The sequence below is a fragment of the Balaenoptera ricei genome, chromosome X, assembly GCF_028023285.1.
Source record: "Balaenoptera ricei isolate mBalRic1 chromosome X, mBalRic1.hap2, whole genome shotgun sequence".
Classification (NCBI taxonomy): Eukaryota; Metazoa; Chordata; class Mammalia; order Artiodactyla; family Balaenopteridae; genus Balaenoptera; species Balaenoptera ricei.
In genome coordinates, this window is record NC_082660.1 from 132,560,908 (window position 1) to 132,588,238 (window position 27,331).

The 27,331-nt window shown below is 39.9% G+C and overlaps 1 protein-coding gene across 4 annotated transcripts in view; it reads right to left on the bottom strand.

The window, feature by feature from the left end:
* CD99L2 (CD99 molecule like 2) overlaps positions 1-27,331 on the bottom strand; it is a 105,732-nt gene that overhangs the window by 16,268 nt on the left and 62,133 nt on the right. For all 4 annotated transcript variants that reach the window (XM_059910831.1, XM_059910829.1, XM_059910828.1 and 1 more), the window contains 4 exons: positions 26,389-26,463; positions 10,010-10,078; positions 9,800-9,895; positions 7,383-7,448 (listed from right to left, as the gene is read on the bottom strand). In XM_059910831.1, coding sequence (XP_059766814.1) covers positions 7,383-7,448; positions 9,800-9,895; positions 10,010-10,078; positions 26,389-26,463 — 306 coding nt within the window. The remainder of the gene's footprint in view (positions 1-7,382; positions 7,449-9,799; positions 9,896-10,009; positions 10,079-26,388; positions 26,464-27,331) is intronic.

The following is a 27,331-nucleotide window of genomic DNA, read 5'->3' on the forward strand; positions in this document are numbered from 1 at the left end:
CCCCTCACACAACCACCTGGGGGAGAGCTGGGTTCACAGATCAGATTTATAGAGCTCACCTCCCGTAAGAGTGCACACTTACCGCCCAGTTACATGAGGGGGCACGGCCTCCCTCATCGCTCCCTTTGGGGTCCAAAAGAAAGCATTTCATGCCACGATGCCATCACTCATGTGGCCCAGAAGGTCGTCAGCCTAGCCAATCAAATGTGTCACTCTTCTCTTCATGGGAAAGCGTGGGCGGGAGGGTAGAGAGCAAAGCCAGGTTTTTGGTCTGTCCTGGTCCCCTTCATTTCAGGAAACTTTTATTGGGGGTGCCAGGGATACACAAGGAAAAAGGTGCCTGCCTTCAGGAAGCCCAATCTAGCAGGAGTGAAAAAGCTACACGTGACTCGGTGTGACTCAGTAATGATACGGGCTATGCTGTACCAGCAGGATGACAGAAGTTCTACGAGAACCAAAGGCACGAGATGGGTGCTGTGCCACAGGGCCACAGGGCCACAGAGGGGAGGAGCCTCCAGAGAGGAGGGGATCTTTGAGGTGTCCCTTAAGGGATCAGTGGCTGGGCATTTGCTGGACATGAGTGGGAATTCATCTGGTGGAAGAAAGGCATTTAAACAGAGGAACAGCATGTGAAGGCACAAAGATAGGCACAGACCAGCTCGTTCACATGTTTGGAGGCGAAATGAAGTTGACGGTCTAGGGCAGAAAGATATGTCAGCAGGATAAGGGGCTTGAACTTATCTTATAGGCATTAGGGAGCCATTAAAGAGACTTTTTGTTGTTGTTGTTTTGGCTTAAAAAATTTTTCCCAACAATTAAGAAAAAGTTCAAACGTTCAAAAAAGTTGAAAACACTGTACAGTGAACACTCATATACCCACCATCTGGATTCTATAATTAACAGTTTACACTGTTCACTTTATCATACGTCCATCCTTCCCTCTAGCCATCCAATCTTATTTTTGTGATGCATTTCAAAGTAAGTCTCAGACATCTGTACGCTTCACCCGTACACATATTATAACCTAGAGTTCCATGTTTGCTTGTGGTTCTTTTTTTAAGGTAAAATTTACATATAATAAAATACTAATCTTACATGTACCATTTCGTAAGTTTTCGCAGATGCATACACCTGTGAAACCCATACCCCCACTGAGATACAGAATTAACATCAGTCCAGAAAGTTCTCTCATGTCCCTGTCCAATTAATCCCCGTTCTCACCCCAATCCACAGCAGCCGTGGATCTCATTTGTAACATTAGAAATTAGTTTTGCAAATATTAGAACTTCACATGTTTGGGCTCATATAGTATGTACTGTTTCTTTCACTGGCTTCTTTCACTCAGCATAATATTTTTGACATTTATTCATGTTATTCTGTGTATCAGTAAGTCATTCCATTGTATGAATATATACCACAATTTGTCTATCCATTCTCCTATTGATAATTAGGCTGTTTACAGTTTCTTTTGTTGTTGTTTTGCTATTATAAATAAAGTCGCTTTTAGAATTCTGTTATAAGTCTTTTTTGGACATAAGTTCTCATTTTTCTTAAAAATAAGTGAAATTGCTGGGTTATTGCGGAGGTCTAAGTTCAGTTTTATAAGAAACTTTACATTCACACCAACAGCGTACGAGCATTCCAGTTGCTCCACTTATGCACTAACATTCGGTATCTGTCAGTCTTTCTGATTTTAGCCATTCTGGTGGCTGTGTTGTGATAACTCATCATGGTTTTCATTCACATTTCCCCAATAAAGATTTTGAGCATCTTCATATAACTTCTTTTATGAAGTGTCTCTTAGGCTCGTTTTTTTAATTCGGCTGTTTGTCTTTTCATTATTACACAATAGTTTTAAATAGAGGACTAACAAGATCATGTTCCTGGTGATTCTCTCTGGCAGCTGCATGGAGGACAGGCTGGAGCCAGGAGACCAGTTAAGAGATTAAGGTAATGACCCAAGGGTAGCTGATATGGGCCTGGGCTTGAGGGGAGGCAAAGAGAAAGAATATTCCAAATTCAAAAGATACTAGCGGAGAGGATGTCTGGCATGAGGGGTTGAGGAGGTCAACAAACCCTCTTCTCAAAAAGCAACTATAACCCTGGACAATCAAAGACAGCCATTTCAGGAAACAGATTTAGTTCCTGTGAGAACAACTGGAATCTGAGGCCTTTTCCCCCAGGGTTGCTCTCATTTCCCCTTCTCCCAGGTCTTTCAGCAGCTAGTTTAACTGGGGAGAGGTGGACAGGCCATGGAAATCAGCAACTGCACTGCAGCTGCCAGACGGGACCCACATGACTTGGAGCACCGTCGGTTAATGTAGCAGTCTCAGTGGCAAGTGAACAGGGAGAGCTAACCAGTCAACTAGCCAGGGATTTAACAGAGACGTGAGACAACCATAGGGGGCTTGATACACTCTCCACGTTGCCCCGAAGCTGAGGACATGCCCAGCAGAGACAGTACTGGTATTGGCTGAAGGCCAGCTACAGACAACAATGGAGCAGAACTGAGAGTCCAGAAACAAACTCTTACATCTGTGGTCAACTGATTTTCACCAAAGGAGCCAAGACAGTTTAGTAGGGAAAGGATAATCTTGTCAACAAGTGGTGCCAGGACAATTGGATATCCACATGCAAAAGAATAAAGTTGGACTCCTATTTCACACCATATACAGATGAACTAAAAGATGGAACAAAGGCATAAATGTAAAAGCTAAAACAATAAAACTCTTAGAAGAGGACATAAGAAAAAATCTTCATGAACTTAGTTGTTCTTAAAACACCAAAGCATGATCTGTAAAAGAAAAAAAATTGATAAACCAAAATTTATAAAAAGAATAAATTTTATTATTTGATAAACAACACTATGAAGAAAAGGAAGAGACAAGCCACAGACTGGGAAAAAATATTTTTAAAATCATATACCTGAAAAAGGATTTGTATCTAGGTTAAAAATAGAATAAAAGCAAACTGAATTTTTCACATGGGCAAAAAATCTGAACAGACTTCAAAGAACAGTATAAAATAAGAATATAAAAAGATGCTCAACATCACTTCCCATTAGGGAAATACAATGAAAAAACAATTAGATACCCCTACACAAGTATTAGAATGCCTAAAATGAAAAAAAAACAAAAAACAAACCCTGACAGAACCCTCTTACACTGTTGGTGGGAATGTAAATTGGTACAGCCATTATGGAAAACAATATGGAGGTTCCTCAGAAAACTAAAAATAGAACTATATGATCCAGCAATCCCGCTCCTGGGCATATATACAGACAAAACTACAATTCAAAAAGATACATGCACCCCAATGTTCACTGCAGCACTGTTTACAAAAGCCAAGACTTGGAACCAACCTAAGTGTTCACTGAAAGATGAATGGATAAAGAAGTTGTGGTACATATATACAATGGAGTATTACTCAGCCATAAAAAGAATGAAATAATGCCATCTGCAGCTACATGGATGGACCTAGAGATTATCATACTAAGCAAAGTAAGTCAGACAGAGAAAGAAAAATACCATATGATAACACTTACATGTGCAATCTAAAATATGACACAAATGATCTATGAAACAGACTCACAGACACAGAGAATAGACTTGTGGTTGCCAAGGTCGGGGGGTGGGGGAGGGAAGGATTGGGAGTTGGGGGTTAGCAGATGCAAACTAGTATATATAGGATGGATAAACAACGAGGTCCTACTGCTGTAGCATGGGGAACTATATTCAATATCCTGAGATAAACCATAATGGAAAAGTATATATATATATATATATATGTATAACTGAGTTACTTTGCTATACAGCAGAAATTAATACAACACTGTAAATCAAATATACTTCAAAAAAAATTTTTTTTAAAAACCCTGACAATATCAATTGCTGATAAGGATGTAGAGCAACTGGAACTCTCATTCATTGCTCACGGAAAAGTATTGGGTTGGCCAAAAAGTTCGTTCGGCTATTCCCATAAGATGTAAGAGGTTGGGTTTTCTCAAACGAACTTTTTGGCCAACCCAATATAATGGTACAGCCACTTTAGAAGACAGCTGGGAAGTTTACTGTAAAGCTAAACACAGATTTACCATATGACCCAGAAATTATATACCTAGGTATTTACCCACGTGGATTGAAAACTTATGTCTGTACAAAAACCTGTATGTAAATATTTATAGCAGCTTTATTTATAATCATCAAAAGCTAAATGCAACCAAGATGTCCTTCAAGAGGTGAATGGACAAACTGTGGTACATCTAACCATATGACATTCTGCAAACGGCAAACGCTATGGAGATGATAAACAGATTAGTAGTTGCACTAAGAGAGAATGGATTAGGGCTGAGGAAAGAGAGAGTGGCTGAGTACCAAAGGGGTATACAGAAGAACTTTTATGGTGACAGACTGTTCTGTATGGTACTCGGGTGGTGGACACATGACTATATGCATTTGTAAAAACCCATACAAATGTATACCACAAGGAGTGACCTTTCATGTATGCAAGCAAAACATCAACCAGGTTGGTGGGGGATCCCAGGATGGAATGTAGACTGTGACAAATGAATGTATCTGCATTATAAATGTATGTCACAACTGCACTGAATGGAGGGGTAATAAAGGAGCTATGCAAGTAACTTTAAAAAAACGGTATTTTGACTGAAACTGTAAGGTAAAGACAAAAGACGAAAAACAAACACTGGACTGCAGTTGGTAAAGCTGCATCTCATAGGAGTATGGGTTAACAATTATGATTGTGCTATACACGTATAATACCAGAATTGAGCAAGTAAGCAAACAGTTGATGGATGGTAGGTTTCTCATTGTCAGAGAGAGAAGTTAAAGATCAGCAAGAAAAGAATACTAAAATATGTCTCCAACTGTAATCTACTGCCAGAAGGCTTAAGTATGAACTCATGTTTAGGTTAATACAGATGCTGATGAATAGATACAGAAATAATTATAGATACATATATATACACGGTTTATTAATAAAATACACCCATGTACTTCCTGTTTCCTAGTTCTGCCCACTTAAAGGGTTTAGAAGTAGCAACATCCCACTAATGAATACACCCAACACCCAGATCTTGGTTTCTAATACCCTTCCCTTTCAGTGGGGAAGAGAATGACATACCGAACTGGACGCCCAAGGAAAGAGACCCACCAGGCAACAGTGTTTAGGAAGAAGAAGTGAATGAGAACAAGAAAGTGGGAGAGTGCCAGGTAGGGCCCAGGAGGAAAGAATGTGAAGGAGGACGTGGTCATCAAAGTAAAATGCTGCAGAGGTCACATGGGACAGAGGGCTGTGACCACCAAGAAATGACTGGGGACCAAATAGCAACTCCAGGGGAATGGGAGTAGAGGCTTACATACACTAAGGTGTAGACCACAGAGGGGACGATGAGATGAAACTGATTGGCTCAAGCTTCTCAGTCAGTGAAAATGCTAGGGAATGGAGGAGGCTGACGGGACCTGTTGACGAGAGACAGTCACTACTACCTACAGACAAAATATGGGGCACCTACAGGGCCATTAGAAATGTTTTCTTGAGAAAAAATATACAACAGATAACATACTATCTCAGAAATACACTCCAAAACTATAGTTGAGTCTGTGTGCCTAAAACCCAGTTAGAAAATGCATTAATTAGGATTGTTTTTATGCTGAAGATCATCATTTATTTAAATGTGGTGTTTTATCTTCATACATGGCATTAGCACGTTTGCATAGAGGAGACTGTCTGAGAACTTCATCGTGTGCTTATCATAACCTGAGTTTCAGTTTCACACTCGTATTTTTTGCCAGGACTCTCTACTTTCTTTTACTGACACCTATAATGACAGAGAGTATATCTTATGCTAACAATTGATTATTCTTTACAAGAGAAATTCAAATATGAGCCTAATTAAAGAATTTCCTAACACTTCTTCCTTATTAAAACATGTACTTTTAATAAGGAAACCCCTCTCTTCTCACCATCTGGAAATACCATTTGTCACCTGGGAGTAATTGGCTAATTTGCTGGGTTTGCCCTTTAAATGTTCCATGTTCTCCTGACACCTGTGAGTTTCATTTAGAGGTTTTTGGAGCTTTTTACTCAAAATGACACTGTTTGGAAAGGTGGTTTGAAGGACAGATTTGACTACAGTATCCTTTGATCAGAAGACAACACTGTTCCCATACGAAAGGCACACAATTCCTACAAGAAAGCAGCAGATGCTAGTGCCACAGCCTAGATTGTGGGGAGTATAGCAGGCTGACACCGGATACAATCACGACATGTTACACTCAGAACTTGTTGTTACACTCATAACCACAAATCACAACCACAACAGGGAATCACCACAAAATGCTATACCCACAACTTAGCATCACAACAGGTTACCATCACAATAGTTACAATCATAAAAACTTACCACCAGAACTAAAGTTATAATCACAACATACCATCAGAACAGGTTACAACCACAAGTACCAACCACAAATTACAACCTTAACTTATTTTGCCACATCAAGTCTGGCTAACATTGTCTCCATACTAGGATCAGATCTTGCCAACATATTAAGATAAAAGGTTTAAATCTTTGGGTGATTTGCGGGGGAACTAAAACTACCTGGCCTTGGGGGAGGGTGTGACTATGAAGGGCTGACACATCTGATACAATTTCATCGACCCAGACCCACGAGTGCATGTGTCCATGTGTACACACACACACACACACACAAGTGCATGCAAAATCTGATGAAATCTGAATAAGGTCTGTATGTGACTTAATAACAATATTGTACCAGTGTCAGCTTTCTGGTTTTGACAATGTAACTATAGTTTTGTTAAGATATCAGGGGAAGCTGGGTGAAGGGTACACAGGAATTTTCCTGAACAATTTATTTTTACAACTTCTTGTGACTCAAACTATTGCAAAATAAAAAGATATTTAAAAAAGATATCTGACTCGCTACGGGTGTCTTAAAAAAGTTCTTGTCATGATGAGTTTTGCTCCCCCCATCCCAAGAGTGACAGGCCCCCCAGGTTGGGAAGGCTGTTCCCAATGAGTCCTCTGACCTTCAGTTACTGTAACTGGTGCTGCCTTGGCAAACAGCTTGTGCTAGTATGGACACATTAACCCATGCAGCACCTTGGCTTAAGGAACATCAGGGAAAATGTGTGGCTTTTCCAAACTGGCTCATAAATGCCCCCCTTGAGCTGCACAGTCTCTGTATCATTCCAAGTCAACCCCAAACTGCAAGCAGGGATGTCTAGGAACTAACTACCTTTGATTTCCCAGAGTCTGAGTAAGAACAGCTCCAATCAACCTGGCTGCTGTATAATCCTGTCTTTAACGAGAATAAGGCATCTGGACAAATCGGTGCTCCTACCTTTACCCTTGTCAGGTTTGTATTCACCACCCCCTAATAGGTCTTCAAGATCCTTGTCTGAAAAACCTGGAGAAAACGAAACACACATCTCAATGTCAAACACATTGTTCAGAGACAAGAAATTTGTTACTTAATGTTGTCCAACATCCCCAGAAAGTGACTGCCACTTAAGAGTATCCCTGATGAATGCGCAGGCAAAACTCTAAAGGGGCCCCCAAGATTCCCGCCCACCAGTGTACACACCCCAGCATCCCATGACTGGGTGCGAGTGGAACCATGCATAGGATGGCTATCAACCCGTGATTAGGTTATATTACATGCCGAGGTGAACGGACTTTGCAGATGTAATTAGGTTACCACATCAGTTTGACTTGGCATTAATCAAAAGGCAGATTTTCCTGGGTGAGCCTGAACTTAATCAAGTGAGCCCTTTAAAACAGGGTTGAGGCCCTCCTGAGCTCAAACACTAGAAGCAACAGACTTAGCCTTCCTCTCCCCCTCCCCACTCTTCTCTACTCCCCCTCCCCCTCCCCCCACCTCCCTTCTCTCCCCTTCCATCTAGTCTCTGTTTTCCTCCTGGTGGTCTTTCTTTCTTTTTTTTTTTTAACATCTTTATTGGAGTATAATTGCTTTACAATGGTGTGTTAGTTTCTGCTTTATAACCAAGTGAATCAGTTATACATATACATATGTTCCCATATCTCCTCCCTCTTGCATCTCCCTCCCTCCCACCCTCCCTATCCCACCCTTTTAGGTGGTCACAAAGCACAGAGCTGATCTCCCTGTGCTATGTGGTTGCTTCCCACTATCTCCTGGTGGTCTTAAAGAAGCAAGCAGCCACTTGGCTCTAGAACTGCAAGGAAACGGTTCTCTGCCAATGAGCACACGAGCTTGGAAGACAACCCAACCTCAGCTGAGACCCCAGACCTGGATGACACTGTGACTGAAGGTGTATGAGGTTCTGAAGAGAAAAACTCAGCGGAGCCATTCCTGAACTCCTCACCAAAAGAAACAGCTTGTGATCATTTGTTATGGTGGCAACAGAAAACTAATACAAGGAAACCAAAAAATTAATTTTATTATAGCTCAACCATTGAGTACACATCTTTTAATATTCTGTGATGAAATGGGAAGCACGCTTACAGCATTTCTGTTCCACTCCAAAGTCCTATAGTTGACTCAAAAAAGCACATGTGTGACTGTTTCAATTCTGCTTTGTATTAGCTGCTTTCTGCCATGAAAGACTACTTTTACTAGAAAGAAAGAATAATGGGCTAACTATGGTTATGGCAGCTTGAGGATTTGGCAGATGTTTTCTTGAAAATGAATGAAATGGGGCTGTCACTTTAAAGAAAACCACTGGCAGTACTTGTTGCCAGTGATAATATTTCAAACAAAAAAGAGAATTTTGGAAAATCTATATCTACCACTGCGAGCTTAACAACTTTCCAATACTTAAAGACTTTTTCTAATGAGATGGTGATATTAACAAATGTGAATTTGGGGCACTGCATAATGAAATATGGCATTATTTGGAAGGTCAAAAGACTTAAGAACATCAATATTTTCCAAATGACCACTGCGTAATGCACAAAACCACGAATGGGTAAAAGTTCCACTAAAAAGTACATGAGAATCCCTGGGGAGTTTAATGAAATCAACTATGGAAAATTTGTTGATATGGTTTCACATTCTACACTGCACTTAACCTATAAGAAACAACCAGTGGTCGAGTTTGGGTGTCTTACCAAAGAAAAATGATGTGAATCAATGATCTGAAAAGTCTATTAAAATATTCTTCCCCTTTTCAATGGCGTATCTCTTATAAGGCCAGATCTCCTTCATATACATCAACTGTAACAACATATCACAACTTGAGCCCAGAAGGAGATGGAGATGTGAGAGTCTAGCTCTTCTTTTTTTGGCCGCACCACAGCATGCGGGATCTTAGTTCCCCAGCCAGGAAGTGCGGAGTCTTAACCACTGGACCGCCAGGGAAGACCCCTAGCTTTCCTACTAAGATAGACATTATAGAAATTTGCAAAAATGTACAATGATACCACTTTTCTCACTAAATTGTCTTTATCTTGCCATAGTTATTTCTCATAAAATATGCTATTTATGTTATTAACATGTGTTTGTTTACTGTTGTTCATTTAAATTTTTTTCCAGTTTTAGAATTCGAAGATGATAAATATCAATAGATGTGACCCACATCTCAGTAGAGATTCTCAATAATTTGGGGAGTCCTGAGACCAAAACGCTTGAGAACCACTGTTGTAGGGTTCTCCTGGGCCTTGAAGTGCCCCCAGCTCTGCCAGGCCAGGAGTGGCTCTGTGGGCTGTTGTAGTTAATGAGCTACACCCTGACCAGGAAGCTACAGCACTGGCCTGTGCCTTCAACCAGCTATGACTTACCTCCTCCTCCTGCATTCGGCTTCCTGTGGCCATGATCTTGATCATTTCGATCATCCAAGGCATCGGCCAAGTCAAATTCTTTTTCTTCAGGGGGCCCTAAAACATAAAAGACAAAGTCAGTTGGTTAAATTACAGGTAGCTCATTTGGACATGGCCCCAGAGAGCTCCACGGAGTCTTCCTTAGTGCCCTCCTCCGAACAGCCGTGTTACCTGCAGGCTTTGCTGGAGCTCTGGTCGCTCCCGGTCTCCTGGTTGTGGTGGTGACATGGTCCCATCTCTCTAAAAGGGGGAAGGGGGACAGCAAGGGGAGCACCATTAGTAACAACACACAGCAGCCACTGCACGGCTCAGGGAAGTCACAGCATGAGTACAGCACTCCTGTCCTGGTCCTTGAGGTCCCTCTTATGCCTCTGAAGAATCACCTTGAGGACGACAAAGAGATGTAAGAAGGTTTACATGAGACGAGTTCTGCTTGCTTTTCTTCACAGGATGGGTGGTGAGGTGGACATGATCCCACATTTGATCTGGTGATTAGTGGAGCTGGGACTTGAGCCCAGATCGACAGGAGATGACCACATGCTTCAGGGGGTTCCAGAGCTTGAGCACAACCCCTGAGAGCTCCAAGCCTTGGTTGTCACCACTCTCAACCTGGCACCGTAATCACAGATAATACTGCCCAGGGATGAAGTGATGTTATGTTCCCAGTAGAGTATGGGAGTGTCTCATAAACTGAAAGTGGTTACAACACCAACAAAATATTTTATATAAGTGTGGTTACTGTTGTTAATACTAGGTCTTTCAGCTCAACCATATTCCTTTAAAATTGTGGACTTCTTGCACATCAATTACGTAGCATGCCACACATGAGTTCTCCAATAGTTTTTCTTGAACTTCAAGACTCCCATAACTGTTCCTATAATTGGAGGTAGCAGAGGGACAGGAAATTTAAGGGAAGGGAAAGGCATAGACAGTACTGTGTACAGTAAGCACTTAGAATAGAAACAGCAATGTTTTTGGGGAAAAAAACCTCAATGACTTTTACAGATCAATAACATAATCCTCAAACTGCCCAGGTAATTTACAATGCATTACCTATCTTTTTTGGATAGAGCCTTGGGGTTGTCTATGGATCAAAGAATTACAAGTCTGAATCTTCTGGAAAGAGTGTTAAAAACACAGTAAGACATGACCTGCCAGTTCTCACTAGCAATAAAGGGGGATGCCACATAATGATAAAGGATCAATCCACCAAGAACACATAACAATCGTAAATGTGTATGCACCAAACAACAGAGTCTCAAAACACATGAAGCTAAAACTCACAGAGCTGAAAAGAGAAATAAACAAATCCACAAGTATAGTTGGGGACATCAATACTCTACTCTCAGCAACTGACAGAACTACTAGAATGAAAACCAGCAAGAATATAGAAGAACTAAACAACACAATCAACTAACAGGATGTAACTGGCATAATGGACACTACCCAATCGCAGCAGAGTAAGTAACTGTTTAAGCACCCATGGAATATTCACCAACAGATCACACCCTCAACCAGAAAGCAAACCTCAACAAATTTAAAAGTATTGAAGCAATAGAGAGTGGTATCTCTGACTATAATGGAATCAAACTAGAAACAACCAAACCAAAAACAAATAAGAGAAAACAAGAAAATCTCTAAACACTTGGAAATAAACAACACACTTCTAAATAAAACAAGGGTCAATGAGAAAGTCTCAAAATGAAATTTTAAGAATAAATAGCCCTAATGAAAATGAAAATACAGCATATCAAAATATGGGAGATGTAGCTAAAGTAATGCTGAGAGGGAAGTTTGTAGCACTAAATGCTTAAATTAGAAACAAAGAAAGGTCTCAAATCAATAATCCAAGTTCCTAACCCAAGATACCTAGAAAATGAAGAGCTAGATACTAGAAAAACAAATCCAAAGCAAGAAGACAGAAGGAAATAATGTAAGAGCAGAAATCAATGAAATTGAAAATAGGAAAGTAAAATAGATCAACCAAACGGCTTGTTCTTTGAAAAAGTCAGTAAAATTGATACACCTCTAGCCTTACTAACAAATATAATTGAAGGAAAAAACCCCAAAATACTAATATAAGGAATGAAACAGCAGATATCATTATAGATTCTGCACTATTAAAAGGATAATAAGAAAACGCTATGAACAACTTTATGTATTTGACAACTGAGAAGAAATGGACCAATTCCTCAAAACCCACAAACTATCACAACTCAACTCAATCCCGTGTTCACGTAATGTAAGACTAATATTGTTAAGATGACAATACTACCCAAAGTGATCTACAGATTCAGTGCAATCTCTACCAAAATCCAAAACAGCTTTTTGGGCAGACTTAGAAAACCCCATCCTAAAATTCATATGGAGTCTCAAGAGACCCCAAATAGACAAAAGAATCTTGAAAAAGAAGAACTCACTTTCCTGATTTCAAAACTTACTACAAAGCTACAGTAATCAAAACAGTGTGGCACTGGCATAAGAACAGACATATAGACTAATGGAACAGAACAGAAAGCCCAGACATAACTCTATGGTCAATAGATTCTTGACAAGGGTACCAAGAAACTGAATATCCACATGCCAAAGAATGAAGTTGGACCCTTACCTTACACCATATATAAATATTAATTCAAAATGGATCAAAGTCTTAAACATAAGAGCTAAAGCTATAAAACTCTTAGGAAAAAACATAGGGGAAAATCTTCATGATATTGGATTTGGTAATGACTTCTTGGATATGACACCAAAAGCATAGGCAACAAAAGGAATAATAGATAAATTGGCCCTCATCAAAAGTAAAGCCTTTTGTGCAAAGGACACTGTCAAGAGAATAAAAAAACAATCTCAGAATGAGAGAATATATTCATAAATCATATATCCAGTAAGAGATTAAAATCCAGACTATATAAAGGACTCCTACAACAATTTAAAAAATGAGATTTAAAGATGGGCAAAGAACTTGAATACACATATCTTCAAAGAAGATATACAAATTGTCAATAAGCTCATGAAAAATGCTCAAAGTCATTGGTCATTAGGGAAATACAAATCAAATCCACGAGGAGATACCACTTCACACTCATTAGGATGGCTATTATCAAAAGAAAAATGAAAAATAACAAATGTTGGTGAGGATGTGGAGAAATTGGAACCCTGGTATGTTGCTGGTGGGAATGTATAAAATGGTGCAGCTGCTGTGGAAAACACTTTGGTGATTACTCAAAAATTTAAACGTAGAATTACTATATGATCCTTCGATTCCACCTCTAGGTATAAGCCCAAAAGGACTGAAAGCAGGAACTCAAACGGATACCTGCACAATGTTCAATACAGCACTATTCACAACAGACAAAAGGTAGAAACAACTCAAACGTCTGCCAATTTATAAACAGATAAAATATGGTATATACACACAATGGAATATTACTCAGCCTTATAAAGGAATGAAATTCTGATACATGCAACAACATGGATAAACTTTGAAAACATTATGCTAAGTGAAATAAGCCATACACAAAAGGACATATCTTGTATGATTCCACTTATTTGAGGTACCTAGAATGGGAAAATTCTTAGAGACAGAAAGTAGAACAGAGGTTAGCAGGGGTTCAGGGTAGAGGAAAATGAGGAGTTACTGTTTATTGGGTACAGAGTTTCTGTTTGGGATGAGGAGAAAGTTCTGGAAATGGATAGTGGTGATGGTTGTACAACACTGGGAATGTACTTAATGCCGATGAACTGTACATTTAAAATGGTTAAAATGGTAAATTCTATGTTAGTATGTTTACCACAATAAAAAAAGTAATTCAACCTAGATGAAAACACAATCTGAATATTTCTATAACCATTAATGAAACAGAATTTTTAATTTAAAAGCTCCTAAAAAAAGAAATTTCCAGGCTTTTTGATGGTTTCACTGGTAAATTTTACCAAGCATTTAAAGAGGAATTAACACCAATTTTATAAAACCTCTTCCAGAAAATAAAGAGGAGGGATATTTCCCAACTTATTTTATGAGGCCAGCATTAACCTGATAATAAACACAGAAAAAGACTGTATTAAGAAAAAAACTACAGCCCAATCTCTCTCATGAACTAATATATAAAATCCTCAACAAAATATTAGCAAACTAAACAGAATGTATAGAAAGAATTATACATCATGAACAAATGGGACTTGTTCTAGTTATGCAAGGCTGGATCAACATTTGAAAAACAATGTGCCCTACAATATCAGCAGCCTAAAGAAGAAAAAATCATATACAGGCATACCTCGGAGATATTGTGGGGATAGTTCCAGACCACTGCAATAAAGTGAATATTAATAAAGCAAGTCACATGATTTTTTTTTGGTTTCCCAGTGCACATAAAATTATGTTTATACTATACTGTAGTCTATTGAAGTGTAACAGCATTATGTCCCAAAAAAATGTATGTACCTTAATTAAAAAATATTTTATTACTAAAAAATGCTATCCATAATCTGAGCCTTCAGGGAGTAGTAATCTTTTTGCAACAGGAACATCAAAGGTCACTTATCACAGACTGCAGCAAATATAATAATAATGAAAAAGTTTCAAATAGCTTTGAATTACCAACATGTGACACAGAGACACGAAGTAAGCAAATGCTGTTGGAAAAATGGCACCGATAGACTGGCTCAACGCAGCGTCACCATAAAACTTCAATTTGTAAAAACGCAATATCTGCAAAGTGCAATAAAGTGAAGCGCAATAAAACGAGGTCTGCCTGTAATCTTATCAACATGGAAAATCCAATACCCATTTATGAAAAAAATTCAGCAAATTAGGAATAGAGGGAAGTACCTCAACTTCATAGAGAGCATCTAGAAAACACCCATAGCTCTTGTCAGACTTAATGGTGAAAGACTGAACACTCTCTCCTGAAGATCCGGAACAGGCCAAGGCCATTGTTCTCACCACTCTTATTTAACATAGCGTGGGAGGTTCAACATTGCAACGAGAAATAAAAGACATACAGATTGGGAAGGAAGAAATAAACCTATCCCTATTTGCCGATGACATGATCATCTACATAGAAAATTCCAAGGAACCTACAAAAAACGATTCCTAGAATCAGTAAGTGACTTCAGCAAGGTCTCACAATATAGGAGCAACAAATATCAAAATCAATCATATAATAGCAATGAACATACGGAATCTAAAATTAAAACACATAACCATTTTAAATTGTTCCAAAGAAAATGAAATACTTAGCTGTACACTTGAAAAACATGTACAGGACCTGCAGGCTGAAAATTACAATATGCTTATGAGCAAAATCAAAGAAGACATAAATAAATGGAGAGACATACTGTGTTCATGGACTTGAAGACTCCCTTAAAGACATCAACTCTCCCCAAATTCATCTACATATTTAACACAAGTCCTATCAAAATCCCAGCCAGGTTTCTCTAGACATAAATAAACTTATCCTAAAACTTGCATAGAAAAGCACAGGCCCTAGAATAGCTAAAACAACCTTGAGAAAGAAGAATAAAGTGGGGGGGAAATCAGCCTACCCAGTATTAAGGCTTACTTTATAGTTACAGTAATCAAGACAGGGGCAGAAGGGTAGACACACAGAGCAGTACAACAGAATGAACTACCTAGAAAGACCTGCCCAAATATGCTCAAGAGATTTCTGTTAAAGGTGCAAAAGCAGCTCAATGGAGGAAGGACAGCCTTTCCAACAAAAGGTGCTGGAGCAACTAGGCATCTATAGGCAAAAATAATGAACCTTGATCTCATCCTCACACACCTCATACAAACCCTAACTCAAAATTGATGACTTTTTTGGGTCTTAAATATAAATCTATAGAACTTTCAGAAGGAATGATATGAGAAAAATCTTCAGGACTAAGGGCTTGATGAAGAGTTCATAGACTTGACAATAAAACCATGATCCACAAAAGAAAAAAATGGATAAACCAGACGTCATCAAAATTAAAAATTTCCTTTTGTGAAAGACTCTATTAAGAAGATGAAAAGACAAGCTATAGAGTAAAAGAAAATATTTGCAACACACATACCCATCTAAGGACTAGTGTCTAGAATATATAAAGAGCTCTCAAAATTGAACAGTAAAATCAAACAATCCAATTAAAATGGGCAAAAGACATGAAGAGACATTTCACTGAAGGGTTTACACGAATGGCCAATAAGCACATGCAATCAGGGAAATGCAAACTAAAACCACAATGAGGTATCACTACACACCAATCAGAATGACTAAAAAAAAATAGTGATAACACTAAGTGCTGATGAGGATGCAGAGAAAGTGGATCACTCATTTATTGCTGGTGGGAATATAAAATGGTACAGCTAGTCTGGGACACAGGTTTGCAATATTCTTAAAAAACTAACCCTATGACTACCATAGAACCCAGCAATTACCCACCTGGGCATTTATCCCAGAGAAATGAAAACTCATGTTCATACAAAAACCTAGAGCCCAAAACTGGAAACAACCCAGGTGACCTTCATAAATAAACTGTAGTACCTCTACATCATGGAATACTATTCAGCAAGGAAAAGCAACAAACTATTGATACATGCAATGCCTTGGATGGACCCCAAGGGAATTATGTTGAGTGAAAAAAAGCCAATTCCCGAACATTACATACTACATGATTCCATTTACATAACATTTTCTAAATTGCCAAATTCTATAGATGGAGAAAAGATTAGCACTTAGGGACAGGAAATGGGGGTGGGCACAGCAGAAGGGAGATAGTTGTTTTTATAAAGCACAGCAAGAGGGTCTTTATGATCATGCAACTGTTCTCTGTCTGGACCACCATGGTGGATATATGAATCTACACAGGTGATAAAACTGCATAGATGTGGAGACACACACACACAGACACGAGTACAAGTAAAACGGAACATCTGAATAAGATCACTAGATTATATCAACATCAATATCCTGGTTGTGACATTGTACTATAATTTTTCAGGTGTTACTATTGGGGAACTGGTATAGTGTGACGGGATCTCTCTGGAGTATTTCTTACACCTTCATGTGAATTTTACAGTTAGCTCCAAAGAAAATGTCAATCAAAAAATAGTTAAAGATTGATTTGAGCATCGTAGTCATTTCTGACAGGGAAAAAAAAAGGTCTGACACGTAAATGGCTGGTCTTCAGGGGTGCACAAATGTCTATTATCGACCTTAAAAACTAAGGAGCAAATCGTGTAGACCTCACCTTAGGGGGAAAGAGCAGTAGGTAAGAACATCTAGAAGGGAGGCGGTACATACAAGGACGTTTTCCAGACAAATGAAGCCGATTCCTTCCTGATCCCAATGGTTCATACAACACTGAAAATCTTCCAGAGAGAATATCTTTACAGAGCAAACAGCACAGCTCTTTTTCTCTTTGAAATGAAGATACAACGTACACACTTCCTAGAGGGCCCGGGTCACTATTTTTCTGTTATCACACTGTGCTTACCTCTTAAAGACCAGCCCCCTTTTCAGCTTTCTGGATCACTGGAGCGAATCTTCCACGGACTAGGAAACGGCCCAGCAGACCAGCGTGACAGGCCTCAGGGGCAGGCCGGCCTGCGGACGAGGAGGCCTGTGCCGGCGCCCCTGCGGCCAGGTGCACGAGCTGACCCTACACTCACCTTCAGGTCATCACCACCTTCCTGGGCAAACACTTCCAAGAGCCACACACACAGAGGAAGAGGCCCTTGGGGTGAAGCCAGGATGCCTGGGCCCGGGCCAGCTACACTGCTGGCTTATTATAAACGTAATATATGCTCAGTAGAAAAACGAATCCAATGGTGTAGAATCCTAAGAAAGAAAATATAAAAGGCAGCCAAATCTATCCCCACAGGTAGCTACTCTCAATCTTTTCAGATCTGTATGTATCTGTCTCGCTCTCTCTCCATGTCTGTGTGTGTGTGCCCCTCTCTCTATGTCTCTCTCTCTTTCATGTCTCTCTCCATGTCTGTCTGCGTCTCCCTGTCTTTCTCTCCCTGTGTCTCTCTCCCCATCTTTGTGTGTGTCCGTGTCTCTGTTCACATCTCTCTCTGTGTGTCTCTGTGTGTCTCTCTGTGCATGTCTTTCTGTGTCTCTCTCTGCCCATATGTCTCTCTGCATGTCCGTGTCTTTCTGCGTGCGTGTCTGTGTGTCTGTGTTCACATACACTTAAATTTGATAGAAACTGATTCATATTACATATATCCTGTTCTGTAACTTGCTTTTCTCATGCCAGTTCCAGAGATCTATCTTATTCTTTGAAATGGCTGCAGACTATGAATGGTTTAGAATTTATGTATTCAACTGTGTTATTTAAGAGTGTTTTAATTTTGGGCCGATACAAAACACAAGAAAGCTGCAAACACCATTTCAAATGTACCTCTGCACGCATGCATAACTGTACCCAGACAGAAAATGCTTTGAAGTAGAACTGCTCAAAGATTTTATCAAATTGCCCTCTCAAAAGGTTGAACTAATTTATACAACTGTCTAGAGAAGTGAAACTGTAAAGGTATAGCTCAATACAGCAGAAGACATATAAAATGATCTTCCTGCTCGCCCCAACTCCACAAATACATGTTCACTGCACATTAACATTGACGAGATCATAGATTCGAACGAAAACACACTGATGCCACATAAATATGTAAGGGCATCTTCTCAGTCAGTAGTTCACAAAGAGTGTTCCACGGACCCCAGGGGTCTGTCAGGTCATAACTATTTTCATAATCATCCTCAAATGTCCTTTGCCCTTTTTACAGGGTTGACATTTGCACTGTGATACAAATGCAATGGTGAGTAAACCTCCCAGCCCTTTGCCTGAACCAAGGAAGTAAGGAGCACCAAACGCTATGAGAAGTCATTAGATCCTTCGCTATACAATAACATTTGAAAGAGAAGGCCAGTTTCACTAGTGTCCTAGATGAACATGGTAGGCAGAACTTGAAGATAGCTGCCGAGACTCCCGCCCCCTGGTGTACACACCATGTATAATTCCAGCCTGCTGAGTGTGGGAGGGACTGAGTTACTTCCATGACCAGGTTATGACATGGCAGAGGTGAAGGGATTTTGCAGATACAATTAAGATGCCCAATCCATATGACTGAATTACTCAAAAGGCAGAATATTCTGGGTGATTTGGACATAATCAAGTGAGCCCTTGAAAAGAGGGCTGTAGGCCTTCCCTGAGCTAACATTAGAGGTAGCAGACTCTCATTCTTTTGCTGACCTTGAAGAAGCAAGTGGCCATGAGTTCTATAGCTGCACAGAATGGAATTCTGCCAACAATCCCGACCTGTGAATATGTCACCTTATGTGGGAAAAGGGACTTGGCAGATGTGAGTAAGCTAAGCACCTTGAGATGGGGAGACTGGTCTGGATCATCTAGGCAGGCCCAGTGTGATTAGAGGAATACTAGTAAGAGAACGAGACCAGCAGGAGAGTCAAGGAAGGAGATGGAAGCAGGGGTGAGAGTGACAGAGAAACCTGAGGTTGCTATTCTGTTGGCTTTGAAGATGGAGGAGGCATCCAACAAGGCAAAACTGCAGGCAAAGGCGAGGAAACAGGCTAGAGCTCCCAAAAGGAAGACAGCCCTGCCCGTACCTTCACTGTAGCCCAGTGAAACGCAAATCATATTTCTCACCTCTAGAACTATAAGATAATCAGTTTGTGCTGTTTTAAGCCAGCACATTGTTGCAATTTATTACAACAGCAGTAGGAAATACCCAAATAAATACCTAAAACTGTGGAAGCAACTTTGGAATCGAGTAATAGACAAAAGCTGGAAGAATTTTGAGAAGCATGATAGAAGAAGCCTGACTGCCTTGAGCCGACTTAGTAGAAATACGGATGTTAACAACTTGTAACAGCTAGTGAAGATTCAGAAGGAGGTCAGGAACATGGTAGAGGAGACCTGTATCATACTAGGGAACACCTAAATCATCACGAACAGACTGTTGACAGAAATGTGGATGTTAAAGGCTTTGCCAGTGAGGTCTCAGATGGAACCAAGGAAAATGTTATTGGACGCTAGACGAAAAAAGATCCTTACCATGTAGTGGCAGAAAACTTGGCTGAATTGTGCATCCTGTAGTTACGCGGAAAGCAGAACTTCTAAACAATGAACTTGGATATTTTAGCTGAGGAGATTTTCAAGAAAAGTGTTAGGAGTATGACCTATTTTCTTCTTGCTGCTCATAGTAAAATGCAAGAGGAAAGGAAGAGATTGAAGGAAGAACTCTTGAGCAAAAAGGAACCAGGACTTGATGATTTGGAAAATTTTCTACCTATCCTAATTGCCACAAAATGCTAAAATTAGGGGACTCACTGTCAAGAAAGCATGCTCTGGGGAGAAAGTCAATGGTGTGGCTGGAAAACATTATACGAGTACCTTGGAAGGGTCAAAAGGTCAGATTAAACATAAGATTATTCATGGATCCCCTTTGCCATCTCAGCAGAAGCCAGAAGTATAGATGGCATTATCCAAGAAAGATCTGTGGAGGAGCCTCTTTCCCAGTGGGTGATCACCACTATATACATGGGAAACCCATAGAGTTCTTGAGAATTTTACAACAGCAGGAACACTGCCAGCCTGGAATTAAAAGGGACAGAAACAGAAAAAAATGTAAGAAGGCTGTTAGACGCCCCAAATTCTACAGGCAGAAAATAGGCTGATATAACTACTCAGCTGCAAACATGTGCTATTTTTCCTGAAAAAGGGAGGCTGATTCTGAGGGCAGAGCTGCAAACTCAGAACGTAGAGCTGTGAAACACAGTGCCTCATCCCTGGGCCTGGAACCTAAAGGACTTGGATTTGGGAATTTCTTGAGACTGGTGAAGTCTTTTTTTTTTTTTTTTTTTTCACTTAAAGCTTGAAATCTTTTTGCCTGATGTTTTCTCACTTTTGTAAATGGAATGCCTATAACCATTATTTTATGCCTGTCCATTGTATTTTGGGGAGCAGATAACTTGTTTCTTGACTTTCATAGGTTTGTAGATGGAGAAGTGTTATAGCCAAAGCTTCACCCATGCCTGACATATAGTTTAGATGATGAGGTTTGGGACGTTTCTGCTTATGAAATTACGATGAGATTTTGCAATCTGAGTTGACGATGTAATGGGATGAAACTTTTAAAGAAGTTGGAATGGACAATGTATTTTGCAGGTGGAAGGGACATGAAGATTTGTGAGCCAGACGGCAGATGTGTTAGCATTAAAATGTCGCCCCCAAGATGTCAGTGTCCTAATTTCCAGAACCTGTGAATATGTTACCTTATGTGGCAAAAGGTTTTGCAGATGTTTTTAAATCAAGGACACTGAGATGGGGAGACTATCCTGGATTATCTGGGTGGGTCTGGTGTAATCACAACAGTCCTTAAAAGAGAAATAGAGAAGCAGGAGGGTCACAGTCAAAGTAAAGATGTGATGACAAAAGCAGGGGTGAGAGAAAGATCTGAAGATGCTACCCTACACTGCTGGCTCTGAAGATGGAGAGAGAGGGCCATGAGCCAAAGAATACAGGCATCCTGAAGAAGCTGGAAAAGGCAAGGAAACAAGAGACACTACAGACTCTACTAATTCTGTAGAGTCTCCAGAAAAAAAACCAGCCCTGCGGACGCATGGATTTTAGCTCACTGTGATCCATTTTGGATTTCTGACCTCAATAATTATAAGCTAATAAATGTGTGTTTTTTAAGCCACCAAGTTGCCAGTAATTCGTTAGTGCAGCAACAGGAAACTAACACAACCTCAAACCTCAGATGAGACTCTAGCCCCAGCTGACACCTGCATGGCAGCCTCGTAGGAGATACAGAGAAGAGGACCCAGCTAAATAGAACCCAAACTCCTGGCCCAGGGAAATAAGAGAATGAATGGAAATTGTTTTAACTCAATTTATGGTAACTGATTATGAGGCAATATAAAATTAATAGGAGGGAGTAGCAAAAATATTTTATTAGCTCTCAACCTTGAGTATATCAACTTTTTAACATTCTGTGTTATGAAATGGGAAGGATTGTTAAAGCATTTCTGTTGCACACCAAAGCATCACAGGTGACTTGAGGAAGGTCACTTGTGTGATTGTTTCAGTTTTCAGCTGAATTAGCTGCTTTTCTCATGGCAGAACAAATTTATTTCAAAGAGTAAATTACAGCAAACTGTGTCTATTCATATTTGAACATTTGCCAAAAATTTTTTTGAAAATGAATTAAATGAGCCTGTCAATTCAAGGAAATCAACCGACAGTATTAGCTGACAATAAGAAAATTTAGCTTTCAAAAAAATATACACAACTTTGGAAAATGTGTAACTGGCACCATGAGCCTGTCAGCTTCCCAATAAAGATTTTTCCTATCAGATCACTGGTGATATTAACAAATATGACTTTTGAATATTGCATAAGGAAAGGTGTCATCATTTAAAAGCTCAACACAACTCAGGACACTAATGTTTTCCAGATAACGTATGTAGGACGTTACAAAATCATGAATGGGCAAAAGATTCATTCAAAGGGTAAGAAAGTCCAACGAGGTTCAATGAAAACAAATAAGGAAAGTTTACTGATATGCCACTTAGCCTTAAGAAACCACAGCTTCTCCAGTCCTGGTGTCTAAATGTGCATGTGAACATTAATAAAAAAAAAAGAATAAGCAGGAGTGACTATATTAATAGTGGATAAGGGAAACTTTAGAGCAAGGAAAGTGCTAGAGAAAAAGAAAGGGACATAATGATAAGAGGATAAACCTATCAGGAAGACATAATGATCCTAAATTTGTATGCACCAAAAAATCAGACTCAAAATACATGAAGCAGAAACAGAGAGCTAAGAGGAGATACAAATCCACAACTACAGTTGGGGAATTCAACACCCTACTCACAGCAATTGACAGAACAACTAGACAAAAAATCATCAAGGATGTAGAAGAACCAGTAAACACAACCAACCATCAGGATCTAAGTGACATATAGAGAACAGTCCATCCAACAACAGTAGTTATAATGATGAAACTGTTCTGTGCCTGACTATCATGGCAAATACACAAACCTGCACATGTGATAAAACTGCAAACAACTAAGCACACACGCACACAGAAGTGAGTACAAGTAAAAACTGGGAAATCTGAATAAAATGGTTGTGACAAACAAAAACAAACACACAGATACAGAGAACAGAATAGTCATTACCAGAGCTGGGGGGCGGTGTGTGTGAAATGGGTAAAGGGGATCAACTATATGGTGATGGAGGAAACTAAATTTTTGGTGGTGAGCACCCTGCAGTGTATACAGAAGTAGAAATATAAGGTTGTACACATGAAACTTATATAATGTTATAAGCCAATGTTGCCTCAATAAAAACCAAATTTTTAAAAATACATATGAGTTTTTTTAAAAAACAAACAAAAAAAATGTTTGTGGCCTTCCCTGGTGGCGCAGTGGTTACGAATCCGCCTGCCAACGCAGGGGACACGGGTTTGAGCCCTGGTCCAGGAAGATCCCACATGCCACGGAGCAACTAAGCCCGTGCGCCACAACTACTGAGACTGCGCTCTAGAGCCCGCGAGCCACAACTACTGAGCCCGCGTGCCACAACTACTGAAGCCCGCGCACCCTAGAGCCCGTGCTCCACAGTAAGAGAAGCCACCACAATGAGAGGCCTGCGCACTGTAACAAAGAGTAGCCCCCGCTCGCCGCAACTAGAGAAAGCCAGTGCACAGCAATGAAGACCCAACACAGCCAAAAATAAAATAAAATAAATTTAAAAAAAAATGTTTGTGATATTATAGTACAACTTGCAACATGTTACCACTGGGGAAAACTAGGTGAAGGGAATAACGGCTCTTTCTGTAGTATTTCCTACAACTACATGTAAATCTGTAATTATCTAAAAATAAATTTCTTAAAAGTAGGCAAAGGGGACTTCCCTGGTGGCGCAGTGGTTAAGAATCCGCCTGCCAATGCAGGGGACAGGGGTTCGAGCCCTGGTCCGGGAAGATCCCACATGCCGCAGAGCAACTAAGCCCGTGTGCCACAACTACTGAGCCTGCGCTCTAGAGCCCGTGAGCCACAACTACTGAGCCCATGTGCCAAAACTACTGAAGCCCGCGTGCCTAGAGCCTGTGCTCCGCAACAAGAGAAGCCACCGCAGTGAGAAGCCCGCACACCACCATGAAGAGTAGCCCCCACTCACCACAACTAGAGAAAGCCCGCGCGCAGCAACGAAGACCCAACACAGCCAAAAATAAATAAATAAAAATAAATAAAGTACAAAAAATAAAAAATAAAAGTAGGCAAAGGGAAAGTTGAGAATCAAGGTCATTTTGTCAAAAAAGGTTTGACAGTTAAACATTTGGACTTCAGCAGCACAGAGAAACTTAGAAAATATAGGGTTGGACTCTTCCACTGTTGGTGGGAATGTAAACTGATACAGCCACTATGGAGAACAGTATGGAGGTTCCTTAAAAAACAGAAAATAGAACTACCATATGACCCAGCAATCCCACTACTGGGCATATACCCTGAGAAAACCATAATTCAAAAAGAGACGTGTATCCCCACGTTCATTGCAGCACTATTTACAATGGCCAGGACACGGAACCAACCTAAGTGTCCATCGACAATGAATGGATAAAGAAGATGTGGCACATATATACAATGGAATATTACTCAGACATAAAAAGAAACGAAATTGAGTTATTTGTAGTGAGGTGGATAGACCTAGAGTCTGTCATACAGAGTGAAGTAAGTCAGAAAGAGAAAAACAAATACCGTATGCTAACACATATATATGGAATCTAAAAAAAAGGTTCTGAAGAACCTAGGGGCAGGACAGGAATAAAGATGCAGACGTAGAGAATGGACTTGAGGGGAGGGGGAAGGGTAAGCTGGGACGAAGTGAGAGAGTGGCATGGACTTATAAATACTACCAAATGTAAAATAGATAGCTAGTGGGAAGCAGCCACATAGCACAGGGAGATCAGGGAGATCAGCTCAGTGCTTTGTGACCACCTAGAGGGGTGGGATAGGGAGGGTGGGAGGGAGACGCAAGAGGGAGGGGATATGGGGATATATGTATACGTATACCTGATTCACTTTGTTATAAAGCAGAAACTAACACAACATTGTAAAGCAATTATACTCCAATAAAGATGCTAAAAAAAAAAAAAGAAAATATAGGATTGGCAAAAAAAAAAAAAAAAACCAAAAACCCCCAACGAACTTTTTGGCCAACCCAATAATTGAAAATTGTTTTAAACCAGCAAGTTTGTGGTAATATGTTAGGCAGCACTGGAAAACGAATATGAGCAGAAAAACTATTACTTTTATGAAAGTGTGCCCTTTTAATATTCTGATAAAACAGCAAGTATGTTTAAAGCATTTCTGTGCCACCTCAAAATACAGAGGTTGACACAGGAAAAGCATTTGCGCGACTGTATCAGTTCTAAGCAGTGCTAGCCACTTCTCTCATACAAGATTCTTCCTTGAAGATTCAGTAGTACGACTACGGTTATACTGACTTGAAGATCTGACAGACATTTTCTTGAAAATGAATGAAGTGAGCCTATCACTTCAAGGGAAACAACTAACAGTATTTTTTGCCAATGGTAAAATTTAAGATTTCAAGCAACATTAAGAATTTTGAAAAACTACTACTGTGAGCTTGACAGCTTCCCGATATTTAAAGACTTTTTCCAATGAGATGGGTGGTGATAGTAACACATGTGATGTTCTGATGTAGAATGAAATGCGTCAACAGAGGGAAGGTCTGCATAAGGCAGGGCACCGACATTTTCCCAGGGACCAGTGCACGATGCTCCCAAACCACGACCAGTAAAAGATCCACTCAAAGGATAAGAGAGGCGGTTCACTGGGGTCAAGGATGGAAGATTCGTTAATACGGTTTCATACTCCACACTGCCCTTAACCTGTAAGAAACAATCAATGGCTGAATTTTTGTCTTGTATCAAAGAAGAATGTCCCTAATTACATGAATAGTCAATTGAAATATTCCTCCTTTTTCCAGCTGCATATTTATAGGAAGCCAGATTTCCTTCATATACTTCAACCATAACAATATATCACAACAATTGAATCTAGAAGCAGATGTGAGAGTCCAGCTCTTCCACTAGGACAGAGATCACAGAAATTTTCAAAAATATACAAAAAAAATCTTCCCACTAAATTCTGTTTTTGTCTTGCAAAGCACAGTCATTTACCATAAAAATATGCTATTTATGTTAACAGATATGGCTGTATTATTGTTCATTTAAAATTAATAAAAATATTAAAAAATTTTTTTTCAGTTTTATGTTCAAAGATGATAAATATTGATAGACGTGACCAACACCTCAATAGAGATCCTCCATAATTTGAGGAGTCCTGAGACCAAAACGCTTGAGAACCACTGTTGTAGGGTTCTCCTGGGCCTTGAAGTGCCCCCAGCTCTGCCAGGCCAGGAGTGGCTCTGTGGGCTGTTGTAGTTAATGAGTTACACCCTGACCAGGGAGCTACAGCACTGGCCTGTGCCTTCAACCAGCTATGACTTACCTCCTCCTCCTGCACTCGGCTTCCTGTGGCCATGATCTTGATCATCCAAAGCATCAGCCAAGTCAAATTTACTACCTTCAGTGAGCCCCAAAACATAAAAAAAAAACAGCCAACTGATTAACAACTGGGTACAAGATTCCAAAAAAACAAGTCAACATTCATGGGCTCTGCTGATCAGCGAAATCAATGAGTTAAGACAAAGAAACTTAAATTGGGGTCTGACTCCTTCTACAGACACTGATAATGAAAATACCAACAGGATGGAGCAAGTTACTGCTTTCTGCCTTTGCAATATATTACCAATTTTCCACTACTTTATATTCCCACACATGCTTTGCTTAGGCCAGCAGTCAGACCATTTTAACAGTAAACTCACTGATTATAGGTATTAACCCAAGATTCAAAACCAGCTGCATAGAGTCAGAAACTGGACAATCAAGAGGGAGGCTACGTGGTCACAATGCACCTCTTTGAGGGTGCAGATGTGAAGACATGAGGGCAAACTGTAAAGCAGCACTCACTCTTTTGGGTCATGACTGTCTCTTCAGAAGAAAGGTAGCTATCCACTTCAAGGAACATGGTAGCATGCTCCTTAAGTACTAGTAACAAGTTGCCAGATGGAAGCAATGTCTGCGCTCCCCACCCCGAGGCTACGTTTCTCTTTATACCAGTGAAGATATCTGAATAGTAAAATGGCCCATCTGGAGAAAAGTTAAAACAGCTCCAGGAAAGAGTCACAAAGAAGCAACAAGTTCCAAAATCCTTCAGTGAAAGATGACACTGTAAAGCAAATGTCATTTCAAAATGCTCCATCTGCCTAAAGAAAATGTTTGATGGGCTTCATAAAACCTAAACAAGTATATCTTCCCTGATTTTAGAGTGTAAAATGGTTGAAAAGGGGAGGAAGTCCAAATGCATTTTTCTCTTGAAATTCTCCCAAGCA